Here is a 19868-nt window from a genome sequence, read left to right as displayed (position 1 = left end):
AGAATTTAACCTCTGAAAAGGAAATGGAAGGATCAAAGTCTGTGGGGGTGAGCCAGGGTAAATGGGAGGTGGGAGATTTCAGTGGAAACTGGAGGTCTCCTGTGAGCCATTGGTGTGAGTCAGCCCTTGAACCAGATCGTGTTGGGAGGGCACTGGCAGAATCTGCTATCAGCCTGCAATGAAGAATGTCCTCCACTCTAACCCAAAGGGGTGTTCCCTGGTCAGGCCCTGCTGAGAAGCTAGGGTTGGTCTCGCTTCATCTCTGTGTCCTGAGGTTTCTTGAGAAAGGTTGGTTGTGGGCCCACAGAGGGCTGCTCTCATCCCACCCTGGGCTGTGTGAGTACGGCCGGCCCATGGTCTCTGCTGAGGACACCTGTATCTTGAGGCAGGAACAGAGACAGAGTGAAGGTCACAAGGAGAGAGAAGAATTTTGCAGCCATACTTGGCTGGCTTCAGGCATTTAATCTGACAGAATAGGGTTCATTTCTTCAGTGACTAGGGCAGTAGATTCTCTAGGGCACCTGCTGCCCCGGGGCAGAGCATGTGTTTCTGAGAACCTGGTTCATCCCCTTTCTGTTCCAGAGCAGCTCCGGTTGTCTCACGGTATGTTTTGGAAATTGGTTGTATCCAATTTAGACCTTCATTGCTATTCACTGGCTAATCAATCAGCAAATATTTGTTGAGTGATAAGCATTGTTTGCATTGCAGTTGGGGAAATGAGCTACTCACAGAAGGAAAATTGGCAACTGTTACAAAGCTGTGTTTGAAAAAGGCCAAAGGAGTGGTTCAGCCATTTCTTATAGGAACCCAGGGGAGAGGAAAGTCACAGAGGGCTAATCTGATCACCAAAGGCCTTCATGCCAGTAGTTATTTATTACATGCTTGCCTTATGCCAGCACTTTGCTAAGGGCCTTCACAGGCCATTATTATGACAATCCTTACCCGGGAAAATATCTGAACTATGGATATCGTCTTCCTCTTTTTTTTTGAACAGGTAAGTAACTTTCCAGGTTTACACAGATGCTAGAGGAGGCCATTGACTCCAGCTCTTTTTAGCTCTCTGGAGCCTGGGCAGGTAGAGAGGTGGGTGGAGGAGGAAGGATACTCCAGGTGGAAAAACAGCATGTGCCGAGCTATGGAGGTGAGGTTCGTAAGGCGTGTGTTTGAGTGACAGTGAGCAGTGTTGGTTTTGCCCCCCTTCTCTTCCAGGGCACAGGCCATATCTGCTATGTGTACCTGTGATTTCCAGCACAGAGCCTGGTACAGAGTAGGAGCCCACTGCACGTTCATGGTGGCCAGTGGTCTGAGCCTCATAGGATTCCAAATGACAGTGTGAGTGTAGAACCTTCTGCTAGTGCCGTGGATCCTCTTGACTCAGACCGGGGGTGTCAGCCAGGTATGAGGGGTAGAGAAGGCATTTTGTCCATCCAGTGACGTCACTGCCCAGAAACTGTCAGCAAGGAGGAAGGAAGGCATGAGTTGGTGACCGCATAGTGCTGACTAGCTGGACAGGGCATAAACTAACTCTTTGTGTCAGGAGAGCTCCTGAAGACTTCGGTGTAGAGTCCAGAGCTGAGGGTCAGTAGATTCTAGTCACTAGACCACCAGGTCTGACTGGCTCTTGGTGGTTTGGGTAAATCTGTGCCTCTGTCTTCATGGAAGTCCAGACCCACTTAACACTCGGAGGCTGCGTGTTTCTTGTTAAGAGTTGTTTGCCATCCAGCACCTGAACGGTTGTCAGAGCTGGAAGGGGCATTAGAGATCATTCATTCTGGCCCTCGCTGATCCAGGAGGAAGCAGAGGTCCAGAGAGACATGTGGAGCTCACAGTGCTGCAGCCAGTTAAACTCCAAGCAAGGCTTCCTGCTCTACCCAGTGCTCTCCCTGCACTTGTGAGTGGGGCAGGGGACGCTGCCCTTGACTCCAGAGCAAGCCCCCCGTAGGGGCTCAGCAGAATCCCCACAACACCCTCACCAGAGGGCATCCCCTCACCCATCAATCCAAAATTTACAGCTGTCCAACTCCTCTTGCCTTGCCACCCTTCCCCTCTCCATTAGTCCATTTATTCTGTGGTTGGTAGAAAAATTACGCTGTTCAGAGCAATAATTGCACCAGGAAAAGGTTTTCTCCCCAGTAGTAGAGCTAGACTGATACTAGTGATCATTTTGGTGTTAGGCATTTAAGTCACCTGACACTTCAAAAAGCCTCTGTCACCCAACTCTGCATTGCGTTGACAGTAAAGCTTAAATGCAGCTTTGCTTTAACAATGGAGCACTCACATAAGGACCTTCTCTATTACATCTCCTGTTACTTGTCAAAAGACAAAATTACACCACATTCAAAAATCTTAATTGGCTTCTATTTGTGATTCTGGAATCGGACAACACCACATTCCGTCTTACAGAATGAGTATTCTGATGAGCTGAGCAGAGGAGTTTGGCTTTATAGACAGAAAAAGGCTGAAGAAAGTAGAAACAGATCAAAAATCAGATTGGTTATTTCGGTCAAAGCAGAGGAGACTTCTGTATGTTGGCTGAAACTGGCTTGTTTGAAGATTTGACTGTTAACTCACTCTCTCCTGATCTTGGAAGGTCAGATCGACAGCTTAGTTTTGGCTTGGTGGCGTGGAACTTCAGCTTGAGGGACTCCATCTTGGTTTGGTCTCTTGGGCCTTGTGCAGGAGCTCAGTCCCAACCAATGGCCTCCTAGAAATATTATTTAATAATTCTCCCTTTTTGGTCAGGTTCTCACCTAGGTGAGAGTGTTACTAAAACAGGGCATCAGTACTACTCTCAGTAATCATCGTTTTGGGTTTTCTGTCTTAACACATCATTTATAGGTTAAGATGTCCTCATTATCATGTGTTTCTTGGAGTTTTATCATTCCAGCTGGAGAGAGACCATTTAGCATTCAGCAGAGGACTGCATATAGACATTTAAGACTCTTTGAGAGGATACAGTGTGACAGGGAAACTACTATAATGACTCTCCCCAGGATAATACTAAGAGTTTACAATATGACGCTTAGCCAGGGACGCATGAACCAAACCAACTAAAATTGAAGAGATCAAAGAATGAGCCAGATGAAGAATTTACCCTTTTTAACCAAGTACTATTTGTTCATTTTTTTGCAACTGAGTCTCAATACCCTATGTGTCTATCCATGTGCAACAGAAAGTGTCAGCAATTGCACAGATTCCCTGTTCGCTAGTAGGTAGCAGTTCTATTATCTAGTATCCCATGACTGGGTTAAATTAAAGCAGGAAGTGAGAACACGTGGGTCTAAAAGTCTGACTCTATAAAAGGGACCACTAGTACAGTTTGAACAACAGTTGTGTTAGGGATGTTGCTGAAGTTACCCACTGGGTGGACTAAAGGATCCCTTTGGTCATGTAAAGATCTGGGTTTAGCGTGACAAATCCAACATTTCGTGAAGTTACCCACAGAAGCCACTGATTGTGAAATTCTAACCACAGCGTTATCCTGCCAGACAAAAAAAGGTAGACGTAATCAAGGATAAAGTGGAAGTCTTATTCCAATGAAACTCTTGTTCAGAAGTTTTGGGAAAGCATGAAGTTGTCAACTTCTTGTCCTGGTTTGCAGTTTGATTGTCTCTGGTTATGGCATTGGGCATTTTGGTGAACTCTTTGTGTGGCGTACACATCAGGCATGAGACTTGTCCATTGAAATGTACATCAAGTTGTTCAGCTTCTGCTTATAGGGCTTTAGGCACCGAACAGTTCCTGTTCTTAGTTGGAGAATTGTAGCTAGTTATTGGAAGAAACTGGAAGAATTCAGGATTCAATCCATCTTATAGGTAGATGATAAAAACTTGAAAATGATCAACAAGGCTACAATCTAATAACAGATGTACTATAATTTTTCTTTAGGAACATATTTTTTCCCTCTATACTCACCCCCATTTCTACCAAAGATAATCAAGGTAAGTGGGAGGCAGAGGTCACAGTGAGCCGAGATCGCACCACTGCGCTCCAGCCTGGATGACAGAACAAGACTCCATCTCAAATAAAATAAAATAAAATAAAATAAAATAGTAAAATGAAATAAAATATAAAATAAATAAAATAAAATGATAATCGGGGTAAGACTAATTTGCTTGCAGAATATGTTTAGTCTCATCAAACTTGGCCTAATTATTTCCATAAGTGTGGCAAGAATAGTGATTGATCACATAGGGTCTTCTTAAGTTTGCTTTGCTAGAACTTATTGATAAGGAATCTCAGATTGGACTTTTAACAATCTCTCAAGGCTAGGAAGCCAAACCAAGCCCAACTTCAGATTTCACCTGCAGTACCTATAGATTCATCATACGTATATTCTCAAGTATGGCATCACACTCAAAACCTTGGTAATATGACCAGTGTTTCCTATTGTATCCTGTTATAAAGAGAGCAGATACTTATTAAACTTATGCAAATAACAGTATTGCCATAAAAATAGGAATATTCACAAATAGTTTCTGAATTCCAGAGAGGTCTTGTAGGGAGAAAATGTTTCCATTTTTGTTCACAAGAGTATACTTACCAAATTGCTGTAAACTATAGATAGCTTAAAAGAAAATAAGTTTTTTTAAATCTGGACAACAAAACATTAAAAAGAACCAGCAACGTTTCAAATTTAAAAACCATAAAAACCCATAATTCTTCATTAGTTCATTTAGTCTCATGTAATTAATTCTTGTTCTGCTTGATCTTGGTTATCAGTTTTGCAGACCCATCAGTTTTTTTCATTAGAGTTCTGGAAATTCTTTCCCAGTCCAATCATATTATCTCGAAGTTATCAGAAATGGTACTTATCAGAGACTTTTCCGTGGATCTCCTTGAAGATGAAGCACTTTAGGATTATAGTTGCTTAGAAAAAAGCTTTTAGAAAAACATCAGAGTAAAGCAATTAACTGTAGACAATAAGACTTAAAATGGTTGTGGTTAAAGATCTGATGAGAGTTCATAGTAATAATGACACAATTGACAAGGAAATTTGGTTATTGCTGTGCATACAACATTTTAACCTAATAACCAAAATTAAGGCCGATAATATATCATATTTCTAGGAATATCATATAATTTTGGGGATACACATTAATAACAAGTATAAATATACATTAATAAATATAACTCAAAGAAGATTAAACATCATTTCTTGTTTGACAGTGCTTCCCATATAATTAATACATCAAATGAGCCTAACTAGTTTAATATCTCTCCTTTGCAGAATCTTTGAGATGTTCCAGGGCCCCCTGAAATGTTCCAAAGTTACTTCAGGTTCAGAAAGCCTTAATTTAGAATTTGATTTTGGGAAGTTTGTACAAAATGTCAAAGGTTTAAAATTAGAACACTTAATTAGGCTGGGCATGGTGGCTCATGACGGTAATCCCAACACTTTGGGAGGCCGAGGCAGGAGGATACCTTGAGCCTAGGGGTTCGAGACCAGTCTGGGCAACATAGGAAGACCCCATTTCTATATAAAAATTTTAAAAAATTAGCCAGGTGTGGTGGTGTGCACCTGTGGTCCCAGCTACTTAAGCAGCTGAGGTGGGAGAATTACTTGAGCCCAGGAGATCGAGGACAAGTGAGCCACGATCGCACCACTGCACTCCAGCCTGGATGACATAGTGAGACCTTATCTCAAAACAAAAACAAAAAAGCAAAACAAAAAAATCACTTGATCAAAATAGGATCACAGGTCACTGTTAAGTCACAGTCATTCATCTAACCAGAATGATAATTAAAAGACTTCAAAAGGAAAATATAGAATGTTACATTGTTGCAGAAAAAACAGCTCTTTTATAGAGAGGACTCCATTTTCTTAAGTAATCAAGGACCTAATAAAGACAACATGAAGCACAGGGAATGATCTTGATGAAACAAAGGATCTTTCTTTCTTAGGAGAATTACCTAAAAGGTACAGAAAAACCTTTCACTGTTTCCTTTTAAGAACAGATCAATACTTCAAGAAAACCTTGTTTTAACAGAGAGGACCAAATTCTGATTTTTCATCAGTGTACTTTTGATATTAAGGCTCATCAAAAAAAAAAAAAAAACACAAAAACTATAAGTTAGCCCATTCGACCGCACTTGAAGTTCTTTTCTCTTCACAACTTCCTTGTATCCATTAGTTTGTCCTGTACTGTTCCTGTTTCTCATTGTGAAATAACCAGTCACTCTACTTTAGAACAAAATGACTCTCTTTTTCCCTTAATTAAAATACATCCTTATATTTTATGACTTCCTTTATAAACCGTGCCATACTTCCCTTGCATACAGAATTATGTCCCTTATTATTTCTAGTTTTAGTTGCTTATATTAATTAGTTTTTACTCCTTAGTAATCTTAATTTGTAGTGAAAACTAGCAAGCATTGTGAACTGTCTTCTATTAACATTCACCATTTCATAATTTCTAGAAACGTGTTTCCTCAGCTTTTCGTGCTTATTACAGACCCAATTATATTCTCTATGCCATACAAAAACAAGATGCCAAAGTGTATATACTTTAAACTTATGTCCAGCAATTAATGCTTCAATATTTTAATTTACTTAGAAATGATATTTTATGAATATCTATGACTTAATTTAACGTAAAATAACCATAAGAGGAGGCTGGATATGTGGACAGGGGCCAAATGAAGAACTGCCTTCTGGTTGTAGATTTTCTTCTAAAGTCAGTTAGAGCCCCCAGAGAATGTTGAATAGAGATTGACATAATCAGATCCACAGAAAGAAAAGAGCATTTGGTGGCTAGAGAGGCCAGTGAGGGGTGGAGCACATTAGAACCTCACCAGGAGAGAAATAATATGTTGATGTTTCTCTAGAAGCCCTGCCATGAGAACCTGTACTAGCTCATGGGACGCGGAGGGTAGTTTGGAGGTGAGATCAGTAAAAAACCAGATCAGGGGTTCATGCCAACCTAGGACAGGCATGAGGAGATGGAGGTTTGGGTGAGGGAAGAGACTTCAGAGGAGAGTGGACAGGATGTGGAGGCAGGTTAGTATCAGCAATCCCCTGGTAGGGGCAGAGGGATTGCATCCTGGGCCTGGCATGCAACAGGCCCTGACCATACCTGCCTTTGTACAGGCTGCCTTGCAGGTGAGGTTTAAAGCCAAAGGATGCACCCCAGCTTGCAGATACTTGGATAGGCTCAAGTTGCTATCCTTGTGTGCTAAGGGAGTCAAGAAGGCTCCCCAAAAAGTGTGTGGTGGGGGGGTGTTGAGGAGGTTGGGGAAATGGCATCATAGGATGTAGCTCACCTGACTCTGCTAAATACTTTTGAAGTCTGACTCTGGTAAATACCTCCATCCACTTCCTCTTCGCAACCCCCCACCCACCTCCCTCCTTAAAGGAGTCCAGAAGCTACAATGCCAAAAGCAGACTACCAGCAAGAAAGGTGGGGAAAGAAGGGGGTGGTGTAGCCACAGGCCTTCCTCCCAGTTCCCAGAGCCCCCTCCCTTATATCAGCCCCAAGAAGGGCCAGCTTAGTTGCCTTCTTTCCAGGGATGCGTCAGGGTGTGCCAGGCTCTTCCTGCATCTGTCTCGTGGAGGTGAGGGTAACACTCCTTCCCCAGGCATGAATTGTTCTTAGGAGCTCTGATACCTTCTGAAATTGTGTTCTTCTCAGACATCGTAAGGAGTAAGTTCTAGGGTGGAGTATTAGGGTGTTTTTGCATTGCTAAAAATAAGTACCTGAGGCTGGGTAATTTATAAAGAAAAGAGGTTTAATTGGCTCAGGGTTCTGGAGGCTGTACACAGCATCTGCTTAGCTTCTGGGGAGGCCTCAGGGAGCTTTTACTCGTGACAGAAGGCAAAGCAGGAGAGGAAGCAGGAGGGGGTTGGGAAGTGCCACCCTATTTTAAGCAATCAGATCTTATGAGAACTCAGTGAGAACTCACTCGTTACCAAGGGGACAGTGCCGAGCTGTTCATGAGGGATCTGCCCCCAAGATATAATACCTTTCACGACCTAATCTAATACCTTTCACCTAATCTAACATTGGAGATCACATTTCGACATGAGATTTGGAGGGGACAAGATCCAGACCATATCAGGTGGGGCCAGAGGTCCTGGTAAAACTGTGACCATTAGGGACGTTATTCAGATATTAGTGTTCTATACTTCATGGGTGCTGGGTGGGCTGCCTGTGTAAATTCCACTCCCTGCCCCTGGGGCATGAGCTTCAAATGGGAATTGTGCCTGCCACCAGGCAGGCCTCCTCCTCCTCCTCTCATCTGTCCCAGAGACGCATGTGGGTCCAGCTGCCATGGAGGTCATCCTGAGCTGTCCAGGCAGACGCTCCCAGTCTGGTCCCTTCTTGCTCCCTTCTATTCTGGCTCCCATGCCTCCCAGAAACCCTCCTCTCCAGGCAGCCTGGTCTCTGCCAGTCCTCTCCTCCTCCACCTTGCTCAGGCAGTTCCCTGCCCACTGGACCGACGGTCTAGGTTCAACTCTGTTTCCACCTTGCCTGCTGAGCCCATGCCTTGGTCTGCAGGGCCGACCTCTCCAAATTTGAGAGTTCTGTGCCACATGATTTGGCCCTTGTCACTGCCCTCTCACGGCTTGTTTGGCTTCCTCTGTGCGCACCTTGGCTTCCAGCTGGAGTAGCCTCCATGTGGGTGGAACTTTGGTGGATGCTCACGGGGCACCTGACCTGGAACCTGAGCTCAGGAGAGCTGCCTGGAATATGAGCTTGTTTCTTCTCAGATCCTGGGCTGTGGCCCAGAATGGTGCCATTATTCTCTCTGCCAATGTTTCAGCGGCCAGCAGCCTTGTGGCCTGGGGCCTGATGCAGGGGCGGGGTTAATCTGCCAGACTCTGGCCTCAAGGCTTCTTTCCCTGCAGTTCCTGGATTCCAGATGCTCCTGTTTCTGGCTGGGGACCCAGTTCCTGATACCCTTTACCCCAGTCACTCAAGCTCTGCCCACTACCAGTATCTCTGGCCCCAGGAAACTTCCCCAAGGGTCCCCTGGGGAAGTCCAGATGCCCTAAGGCATGTTCTCCACCCTCTGGAACTGATCCCATTTACAGCCCCAGGACAGAGGCAATACCAGGGCTTTTCCCCAGGGCGGGGGGCTGGGGTGATGGCGAGGAGCAGGGCAAACTCCTTCAACATCTCTCAGCTCCCATCCCTGGCCCCGCTTAGTAATGGGGAAACAGATACCATTATGAGGCAGTATGACTTATGCTAATCATCCAAAACACAGGTTCCCTTTTGTGAGACGCTAGCTAAATGCAGACCAACCAGAATATCTCAGAGGTCCTTTTCCAAGGAAGGTGTGACCTTTGTCATAAGAGCTTTGGGATCAGGTGCTGTGGGGTTGGCAGGGGTGAGGCATTGCATTGGGGGAGATGGGCAGGCAGAGGGGGTACCAGCCCCTCTTATTTACCCCTGGGTTTTTTGTCCTTTCAGCCTGGAGGCCAGCCCTGAATCTCGCCGCCCTGGACTGTGCTGAGGAGACCAACAGCGCAGTCTGCAGAGACTTCAACATCCCTGGCTTCCCGACTGTGAGGGTGTGTGACTGACAGGAGGGGAAGGCAGGCTGGGCCTGCTTTGTTTCCCTTTATAAGGGAAAGGGGCCATGTGGGATGTGTCGGGATGGGCAGATTTCAGCTGCTCTGATTTGAGCTGGGAGGTGATCATCACTTGGGCTGGTGAGAGCTCCCAGCTTCCAAGGTCCTCTTCAATTGCTCTCCCTCTTGACCTCCAAGCCTTAGGAGGTCTGATCTAACTCTATAAAACCAGGATTCAGGCTCTGACCCATCTGTGGGCAGGGTCAGACTCTAGAAGCCTAGTGGTCCCCCACGAAGGGACCCCAGACACTCTGGCAAGCCTCAGCCTTCTCAGGCAAAAATGCCTTGAACCACAGGTAGCTAAGAAGGGACCTGTCAGGGTAGCCTCACCCCACTGTCAGAATGTCAGTGCCTCAGGCAGCAGGGATCCCCGGCACGGGAGTTATCACACCCAAGGCATGAGGGCTTTGTCACCCCCGCTCTGGTAGAAAGTGGCACGAGATCTCTGATGATGCCTTACCTGCCAGCCTGCCCAATGCAGGGCATCAACAGCTTAATTAATGTCTGAACAGCTTCCAAGGCTCTCAAATTGGAGGCCCTGGATAGCCCAGGGCAGCAAGGCTGCTGCAGTTATGGTGAGGGCCCTCCCCTGGGCTCAGGCCTGGCTCCAATCCAGTTAGTTTTCTTCCAGATTAGAGAAGCCAGATTCAAATCTCTGTTTCTGTATCACCAGGTATAAATAATATGTACCCTCCCACCAGAATGGCATCTAGAAAAGCAGTTTCTTCTGTAGCCATTAAGGATAATTAGGAAATGCCTTTGAAAGCTGAAATGCCAAGCATTGTCCCTGGAACAAGATACCTCTGAGCTGGGGGTAGGGGCGGCCAAGTTTCAAGCAGAACTGTGAGCCAGAACTCAGCTTAATTACCCCAGCAGCATCCATCCGGGAAGTAAGGCCATGGCTCCACCAGGAACGTCCAACTCTAACTCCATGTGACCTTTCTGTTCCTCGAGCCCAGTGCAACCCCCACTGGATTCAGGGTTTCCACACCTAATAGAAGTCCCTTCCTAAACTGTTACCACATAGGGTCAGGGCCCCCCAGGCCCCAGGTTTAGCTGAGACCAGGTTGGTCTCCTGATAGTGTGGCGAACCAACAGCTACTGCCGCGTCATTGAAAAGTGGCAGCAGAGAGACTGCATGTCAATCATCCCTTTGAAATGAAAGGCCTTCCTGGCAGGACATGGTGCCATCCTTGGCCCTAAGGTGTGTAATTGAGAATATTCAAACAGGGCACTCTGTTCCTTTGGCTGGACCAGGGTGAGTGGCCCTGAGTGGGAAGCTGTGGGCAAATTAGTGTGGCACAAGGAACCGTCATTCACAGGCTGATATTTTTCTCCCAGTGAGCATGAGCCACAGGGGTGCAGCCACTGCCCAGCCCCCAGGGGAGGGGTTGACACTGGTACGGCAGCCAGGGCAGGACGACCGATTGAAGTTCTGTAGGGCCTGAGCTTTCTGACTCTGCCTGGGAGAGGCTGGGCACAGCAGGGATGAAGGAGGCGGCCCAGGCCCAGGAGGTCAGAGGCTCCTCAGTGCCACCCCATGTCATGCAGCGCACGCAGCCTGGATGCCTCAGGTGAGTCACCATCTCCTGAACTGCCTGGCTGGCTGTGGGAGGGTCACTGGGAGGGCCCTTGCTGGGCTCCTCGGCCCTCCCCTGCCTCCAGATGGGCAGCACCTGGCAGGGCCAGTCTGGTAGTCATCTGTCCACAGACCAACACGGTGGCCTCCCCCGGCAAAGCCTTTCCTGCCTCTCCTGAGGAACCTGTGGCTCAGTTTTGGCCAGGGGGAGGCACCCAGTGCCCAGTCCATAGGCCAAGTGGCTTGAGCTGGCAGGTCCCTGCTCTGAGGTCCTATGCAGCGGCTCTCAAATAGTTTCTTACTGTGACCAACTATAAGCAATACACATTTTTACATTGTGATCCCAAAGTTGGTGTGTATCTATTATCACTAAAACAAAAGTTTCATGAAACAAGATTCTTACTAAGTGCAGTTAAACTGTGATATGTTCTGTTCTATTTTTTTTTTTAAATACGGCTGTGATTAAATACATTGATTTGACAGCTCATTACAAGGTTGTTTCTAGTGTTTGGAAAACACTACTCAAACAGATTCCAATATCCAGAGATTGGGGGCCATGAAGAACCTGTGTGCCCTTGGCAGAGGCTGACCTGGGGACTGCTGGTGGGCCAGAGACATAGCCCTGTTGCCCTGCCTGCTGCCCCCTGGGGGCTGGAGCCTGTCCTTGCACTCTGTCCATGAAGAGCTGAAAGGCAAGGGCCCATGTGAAGCAGGGAGAGGAGAGAGTGCTTTTGGTATGATGGGGACAGGCCCACACGCGAGAGTCTGGCCTCCCCCAGTGGCATGTGTGACTGTCCTTTTCTTCTGCTTCCGGCCCCTTGTCACTGTGAGCAAACAGTGAGCTTCTACCAGCCCAGCCTGTTTAGCAAACACCTGGGCCCTGAAGGGCGGGCCAGCTGTGTCAGGTCCCCATCAGGTTGGAGCCAGAGCCCAGCTGGAAGGAAACAAAGGTGTGGGAGAGGGAGGGGCTGGTTGGCTGCAGGTTCTGGCTGGAGCTTGGTGCCTAGAGGCTGGAACTTCCGGGTCAAGGGGCTTCTCCGTGAGCCTCAGGAGTGCCCTTCAGTGGGAATAGAATGGGACTTTTTATGGCCGAAGGCCTGGCTGGAACAAGGGGTACACAGCACAGCAACATAGGGGTGGGGAAGGGCGGGTCTTCTCTCCTCGAGGCTCTGAGGAGATCAGTGATGTGATTTCACATCCAGGCCTTGCTGCTTACTGTATGTGGCTGGGAAAGTCACTTATCAGTGCCCCAGCTATGGGCCCCAGTTTCCTTGTCTGTAAACATGGGATAACATCCACCTAAGAGGACCATTGCCAAGTGTGAAGTGAGGTCTCCCATATGAAAGTGCCACCACACTGGTGTGATTTGGACTTCAGTAAAAGTTAGTTTGCTTCCTTCCCATTGTCCCATCTCCTTCCTGGGCCACCCATGGGGCTGCTGGTAGCTGCTGTGTGGCTGCTGCTGGACCGTGTGGCAGTCCATCCGTCTGTCAGCAGCCACTGCGGGCCTACTTGCTGGGTGCCCAGCACCGCATTCACCACTGCAGGCGTGGCCAGGAGCGTGAGATCCCCAGAGCCCATGGCCAGTGAGAGGCGGCCAGGGACAGGTACCCAGGGAATGCCACAGGAGTTTGCTGGGCTCATGGAGCTCTTTCACTCGTCGGAGAGGAGTTTGTGTAGGAGGGGACTTCTACTTGGTGTTGAAGGACAGATGGGGTTTGGCTGGGAGAGAGGAGGAATGTGGGCGGGCCTCATAGGCAGGCGAGAAGGTGAGAGCCAAGGCCCTCTGTGGGCAGGGCGAGGTGGCATGTTGAGTAGACTCGTCCAGCTGGGCGGAGGCTCATGTTGAGGGGTGAGGCAGAGCTGGGGGAGGAGGGAGCCCAGAAATGGCAGGTCCTTGAATGCAGGTTTGGAAGCAGGGACGGCCTCTAAGGGTACAGAGTCTGGGCTGTTACCTTCTGTGGCTTTTGCTAGAAGGTGAGATGTCAGGGAGGAAGACAGGACTCCAGGATGTCTCCTATCTCTCTCTGGAAAAAGGAGGTGGGCCCCTTTCTCAGCAGTCAGCTGCTATTTTGGGGGTCTTCTCCATGGATAATCCACGGTGTTGGAAGTGGTTAAGGTAATGGATCCTCATGGGCTTACCATAAAAATATCTGGAGGCTGGACCATTTTCCTTAAAACGTTATAAAAGCTGGAACTGAATGCCATCGGTGTCACCCCTGGGAAGTGTGCTTTCTCTTGAGCTCTTTTGGCCCCATAGTTTCGTGAAGACCAGCCTGGTGTTGCCTGGTTTTCTGCCATTAGGGAGCAGCTGGAGGTCTTCCAGTAGCTCCTGTGTAAAGTGATGAAAGAAAAGGGATGGGTGCTGACTGCTCCTGGAGAAAAGCAACGCACTCCCAAAGTTTTAATTGCCTGCTTCCAGGGAGCTGTGGTGGTTTCCCTTGGGCAGGGCACACGTCCCAATGGTTGACTTAATAAGGATACATTTTAATCAGAGGACAAAAATGTGCCCTGACTTGATTTCCACATGAGCTTCCAGCGTGGTCAAAGGGCAGAGATTCTCTGTTCAGCTGAACAGATGCCTATTGAGAGATGCCAGACACTGTGGAGCTTGCAGAGATAAATAAAATGTCGTCCTGCTTCCTGGTCAAAGGTGGGTGCATGGGTGAGTGGTGGATTCAGGTTGAAGTTCATTGCAGCTGGAGTGGCGGGAATGGAGGGCAATGTGAGGTGAGTTTGGGTTTGGAGCCTGGAAGGCCTTGAATGCAGTGAGTTTGGACATTATTCATTGACAGTGGGGAGTCATGGAAGAGATTTGAGGAGGAGCAAAATGTTCAGACCAGAACTGTGCCTTAGAAAACTAACCTTAGTAGCAGTGAGGAAGATAGCTGGAGTATGAAAAGATTGAGCCTACTAAAACTTCTGAGAGCATGAAAGGTGGGGACTGATGCAGTGACCCAAAAATACATCATCATCTGTCGGGCCTGGTCTAGACAAGGCAGGTGGAGAAGGAGAGGACTTTTGAAGAGGTAACACGGAGGTCAAATTCATAGGACTTGTCAGCTAACTGGATGATGGGTTTTGAAGAGGGGGATGGTGTGGGTGGCAGGGAGGAGGACCGGTTGCTGGGTGAGGTAAACACAGGTGACAAAGCAGGTTGGGAGAGGGGTGATTCAGTCTTGGGGATGGTGGGGGAGGGGCTGTATCCTGACACCTGAGTGGAGGCCACCAGGAAGAACCAGGAGTCTAGGGCAGGTGAGGGCTGAGATGCTGAGGGTTTAGATGGCAAATCATTTGACAAAGTCATTGGCTTTGGCAAGGGAGAAATGATAGGTTTGGTCATTGATCCCTTTATCCACTCATCATTTAGAAGCAAGATTGAGCAACTTCTTTGTGACAGTGCCTTCAACAGCTTTTTAAACAGAAGAGTGTCAGGACCTGACGTGTGTCTGTAGGAGAGACTGGGGTAGGAGATGGGGGTGGGCAGTGGGCACAGGAGAGCAGTCGAAAGTGAAGCTAGGACCAGGGCAAGGGGGCCAAGTAGGGCTGGTCAGTGTCAAGCCAACCAGGGGAGGGTGGCAACGTGAAGGCAGCAAAGGAGAGCAATCACAAAATGTGGCACGAAAGATGACAAATGCTCGCCATGGGAAGACAAAGCAGGCGGTAATGACGTCTGTACCCCAGAGAGGACAGGAGGGCGGGAGAAATCACTGGAGTGGCTGAAGAGGCCACCACGGAGCTTCCCTAGAACGGCTTCAGCTGAGGGTTGTGGGGATGGCGAGAGAGAAGTCTGAGGAGCAGGGGCAGACGCTGTTCCAGGAACGTTGGCAGCATGGGGACACGGGAAGGAAATGCGGTCACTCGGGAAGGAAGGAGGGCCTCTCTTCATCCCCATCCTCCTTCCCTTCCCATCCTTTCCTTTTTTTAAGGGTTAGAGTAGAAGGATTCGAATCTATTTGTAGGCCTAGTTGGGGGGCTGTAGTAGAAAAGAGGAGTGATGAGAGATGGCTAGGAAGAAGTTCCTGAAGAGCGTGAGGCATGGGAGCCAGAACTCGGAGGAGACATTGGCCTGGGAGGTGGGTGCGAAGCTTCTGAGGGCAGAAGGGAACAGCTGAGGTGCAGCAGGGGCCTCCCTTCAGCCTGCATCCTGGGGAGAGGCTCTTGGGGTCCCTGCATCCCCCTGGGCCACTCTGGCTGACCGAGGTTCCTGGTCAGACTCCAAGCTGCTTGTGGCTGCTGGGATCTTGAGGGGTTGCCTTTTTAAAATTTTTTTTATTTTTTGAGACAGAGTCTCTCTCTGTTGCCCAGGCTGGAGTGCAGTGGCGTGATCTCGGCTCGCTGTAACCTCCACTTCCCAGGTTCAAGCAATTCTCCTGCCTCAGCCTCCTGAGTAGCTGGGATACAGGTGCATGTCACCACATTTGGCTAATTTTTATATTTTTAGTAGAGACGGGGTTTTACCCTGTTGGCCAGGCTGGTCTCAAACTCCTGACCTCAAGTGATCCACCCACCTTGGCCTCCCAAAGTGCTGGGATTACAGGCATGAGCCACTGCACTGGGCCTGGAGAGGCTGCCTTTTGATAGAAGTAATGCAAGCCCCTTTTAATATGGGCACCTGCTCAGATGTGGGTGACCTGATGGTTGATGACAAAAAATGACCATATTATTTTTCAAAGGTGAAAATAACAGCTGTAGCTGTGGGAAAGCCACCCAGTTCAAGGCTTCATGGTGTCAGTGTTGTTCTCATATGTGTAGAAACCGGTCAAAGTGTAACCTGTCTGTAAATAAACAAGAGCACCATCACCATGAATAACTGCAGCGCAACATCACCCTCGGGTTCCTTTTTTGTTTTTAAATTTTATTTATTTTTAATTTTTAACTTTTTATAGAGATGGGGCCTCACTGTGTTGCCTAGGGTGGTCTTGAACTCCAGGGTTCAAGTGATCCTCCCTCCTAGGTCTCCCAAAGTGCTGGGATTACAGGTGCGAGCCACTGCACCTGACCTGGTTTATTATTTGTCGGCAAACCAAACCCCAAATAGATGTATCTTCAATTTTGTTCATGAAAAAGTGTCAGTCCATAAATGCCGTGACTTACATTATCAATATGATCTCATAATCAAGGAAATTTATGATCATTTTCTTAAGTATTAGGATAACATAATTTTAATAGGCCAATAAAATTAAATAACTGTAAAGAACACTATTTAAATATGTATGGTATGTATAAGTGGATGGTTTTCATCCACAGTAAAAGTTTATCTTAATGTTTTGAAAAGAGAGAGTAAAGCAGTGAGCAGAGTAAGGGCCCGGGGGAGGTCACAGGGAACGGAAGGTTGCAGATGGGGAGAGACAAGTGGCTTCTCTGCAGCCTTTGTTCCTCATGTGGGAGAGGGTAGCAGGTGGCTTCCAGATTTTCTGCCTACAAATGTCTGTAACAAACAAGTCCTAGCTGATCATGGTTCCTAGTGTTTAAAAGGTATGAAGGAGGGAAGGGGATGCTGGTGGTGGGTGATGATGGTGCAGTTAACATTTATCGGTTCCTTGAGGTATGCACGAGGTACCGTGCTAAGCACTTTAGGTGTATGGTCATGGAATCCTCACAAGTCTTCAAGGTAGATGGCGTCATCCTCATTTCAAAGATGAGAACATGAAGGTTCAGAGCAGTTGATGCGTTGCCCAAGGTCACACAGCAAGAGCAAACAGAACCAGTCCTTGAACGAGGTCTGCCAGAGTCCGGGGCCTGTTCTCAGCTGCCAGCTTGGGATAAGGCCAAACAGCTCTATCCCAAGGAGGGAGAAGGAAACCAGTGTTTGGCTGTTGGAGGCAGAAGTCCAAGGTAGTGAAAAGTGGCCCCGAGGCTAGAGTCCCACAGGAAGAAGCCTCTTCCCAGCCTGCAGGCTCTCCCCTAGGCAGTTCAGTGGCCGGCTTCCAGGACAACTCAACTGTGTTCCCTCCTGAATCGGAAGAGTGCAGGCAAAAGCCTTGGCAGCTGTCTTGCCGCCTGGGCAGAAGCCCAGATTGCCAGGAGTCAGGCTCTGTTGTGTCTGTGCTCGTGCCCCAAGGAGGTGGCAGACTAGGCTTGGGATGTCATGTACGTGGGAAAAGAGGACAAAGTGATGAGTTAAATCAGCTAGTCTGTAGCAAGTCATGTTTCCCCAGGGACTCAGGTCCCCCCTTCAAGAGGACCTGTTCTGGAGACTCCTTCCTTGATTGTGTCTGCTGTGCTGGGCTGGGACTTCTCAGTGGACAGAGACAGCAGCCTGTAAGCCCCTTTTCCCAAGTAAGGAGCAAGGGCACATTGACATAGAAGCAAGCTGACATTTCCCAAGGGACGTAGGAAGTGCCTGCACTTCATGTTTTCAGATGGGTCTGCAAAGGAAAACAGCAATGGTACTTCATCACTCATCCATTCGATAAATATTTGTCAGTAATTACATGCTAGGTACTGTGCTGCATAGAAATGGCCCTCGAGGAGGAAAGTGTATGAACTGCTGCCCACAGGATCCGTGGATGCTTCCGAGGGGTGTGGGAGGGTAACGGGAGGGAGCCAGTGTCCAGCTCCTAGAGCAACCTCCCCCCAACTCCCCCCAACTCCCCCCAACTCACCATTTTGCAGATGAAGAAACAGGCTCGGCTGGGCGCCTGTAATCCTGACACTTTGGGAGGCTGAGGCGGGCAGATCACAGGTCAGGAGTTCGAGATCAGCCTTGCCAACACGGTGAAACCCCATCTCTACTAAAAATACACACAAAAAAAATTAGTCGGGCGTGGTGGCGGGCGCCTGTAGTCCCAGCTACTTGCGAAGCTGAGGCAGGAGAGTCCCTTGAACCTGGGAGGCAGAGCTTGCAGTGAGCCGAGATCGTGCCACTGCACTCCAGCCTGAGCGACAGAGCGAGACTGTCTCAAAAAAAAAAAAAAAAAGAAAAAAGAAACAGGCTCAACAACATTAAGTGATTTGCTGAGCCACTGCATTGAATAAGTAGGCAGATTTTCAGAGCAGGCCTGCGTGGATGCACTCTTGGCCACTATCTATCACTGACGCCCACCTGTGTGTTTGCTTCCAGTTCTTCAAGGCCTTTACCAAGAATGGCTCGGGAGCAGTATTTCCAGGTGGGTGCCCAGCTCTGGTTGTCCTGTTAGCATCTTGCTCCCCCAACCTCCCTCTTCACCTGGGTTTCTATTGGGGTGGAGAAAGCCCTGGCAGTCAGCAGGGTCGAGGGTGAGGCGGTCCCCATGGGAAGCCTAACTTGTGTCTTCCCAAAACTGTCCTCCCAGTCAGCCTTAGGGAAAGGCAGGATGAAGAAGCCCTTCAGGTTGGACGTATCCAGGGCCCTAGGATCGGGGCAGGGGCACCATGTTCTCAGAAGAGCTCTCCTCTCACAGTGGGGTTGGCACCCAGAGAGCAGACCAGAGCCCTTGGGGAAAGTCCTGATGGCTCCCAGTTCTGAGGGATTCTTTCCTGTCTGAGGGATGGGTGTCGTTGCACTACTTGGGGCCACAGGAGGACCCCTCAAGCCCCATTCTTCTAGCACAGGGAAGGACCGATGCCTCGTCTGTCTCTGTCAGAGCTGGATGTGCCCTCGGCCCTTTGTTTCTGGGAGTGAAGGTGGCCAGTGTGCTGTGGAAGCAGCTCTGCTCTCCTGACACCCCGCTCACGCCTGTTTTCATTTACAGTGGCTGGTGCTGATGTGCAGACGCTGCGGGAGAGGCTCATTGACGCCTTGGAGTCCCATCATGACACGTGGCCCCCAGCCTGTCCCCCACTGGAGCCTGCCAGGTACTTTGGGCTGGGGCAGGCTTAGTGCATTGTGGGCCAGGATCCCAAGCCTGGGAGTGAGAGGGCGGTGGGAACAGCAGGGCGGGGACCCCAGTTTATTCTCTTTGCTGCCTTTGCCTGTGGGGCTCACACACCAGTCTGCTGGAGCTACTCCAGAACCAAGTGGCAGCTGATGGCTGGTGTTGGGCTTCCTATCGCTCAGGTCCTGCTGAAGAGCCCTGTTTTTCTGGGGCTGACTGATGGTGCAAGGGTCCATCCCACCAGGTGGGAAGGAAAAGATGGATGGGGCTTCTCCAGGTTGTACCTGCTGCTGTTTCTTGCCACCTGCCCTCAAAATGTTTGCGGGATGCAGCAGGATTTCACATGCTCTATCCCCGGGAAGGCCACTGAGAGTCAGAATGGCATGAGGAGGAAAAAGGAGATCAAATATTTCGAGGGAAACTGGGGGGAGGTGGAGACAAGGTGGTCATGCCTGGGGCGTGGGGGTAGCCCCTGGCTGTCTGTACGGCAGAGCATCAGGTGCAGTGGCCGGTGCTCTGTATCTGTGGACCAGGCAAGCTTCCCAGCTTGCCTCTTTTCCAGGAAAATGAAGACAGTAAGGTGCGTGGGGTCTTGCCCATACTCTCCCAAAGAAGAGGCAGCTAGATTAAAAACACTAGGCCCCCCACTTCTGGATCAGAACTCAAGATAGGATAATGCCCACCTCGGAGGACTCTTGCCAAGAAGGAACAAATCCATGTACCAGCAGGGGCTGCTAGAGGGAGCCCAGCCTTGTGCACAGTGGAGGCCCCAGGTGCTAAGAAGGCCTCACGAGGCCGCTGTTGGTGCACAGAGGCTCTCTTAACAGTTTGTGTGCAGGTGCCCTCAGAGACATGGCCCTGCTGAGAAATTGTGTTTCCAAGTGTCAGTTGGGGTTGAATCCAACTCATAATG

At 48.8% G+C, this 19868-nt stretch overlaps 1 protein-coding gene across 4 annotated transcripts in view; it reads left to right on the top strand.

Moving 5' to 3' along the window:
• QSOX1 (quiescin sulfhydryl oxidase 1) overlaps positions 1-19868 on the top strand; it is a 299134-nt gene that overhangs the window by 256680 nt on the left and 22586 nt on the right. For 3 of the 4 annotated variants that reach the window (XM_054479434.1, XM_054479444.1, XM_054479433.1), the window contains exons 2-4: positions 9417-9517; positions 18223-18268; positions 18833-18935. The exons of the other annotated variant lie outside the window; for it this stretch is intronic. In XM_054479434.1, coding sequence (XP_054335409.1) covers positions 9417-9517; positions 18223-18268; positions 18833-18935 — 250 coding nt within the window. The remainder of the gene's footprint in view (positions 1-9416; positions 9518-18222; positions 18269-18832; positions 18936-19868) is intronic. 4 annotated transcript variants of the gene reach the window in all.

This window comes from Pongo pygmaeus, chromosome 1, assembly GCF_028885625.2.
Source record: "Pongo pygmaeus isolate AG05252 chromosome 1, NHGRI_mPonPyg2-v2.0_pri, whole genome shotgun sequence".
Classification (NCBI taxonomy): domain Eukaryota; kingdom Metazoa; phylum Chordata; class Mammalia; order Primates; family Hominidae; genus Pongo; species Pongo pygmaeus.
This window is presented reverse-complemented; position numbering and strand designations above follow the sequence as displayed.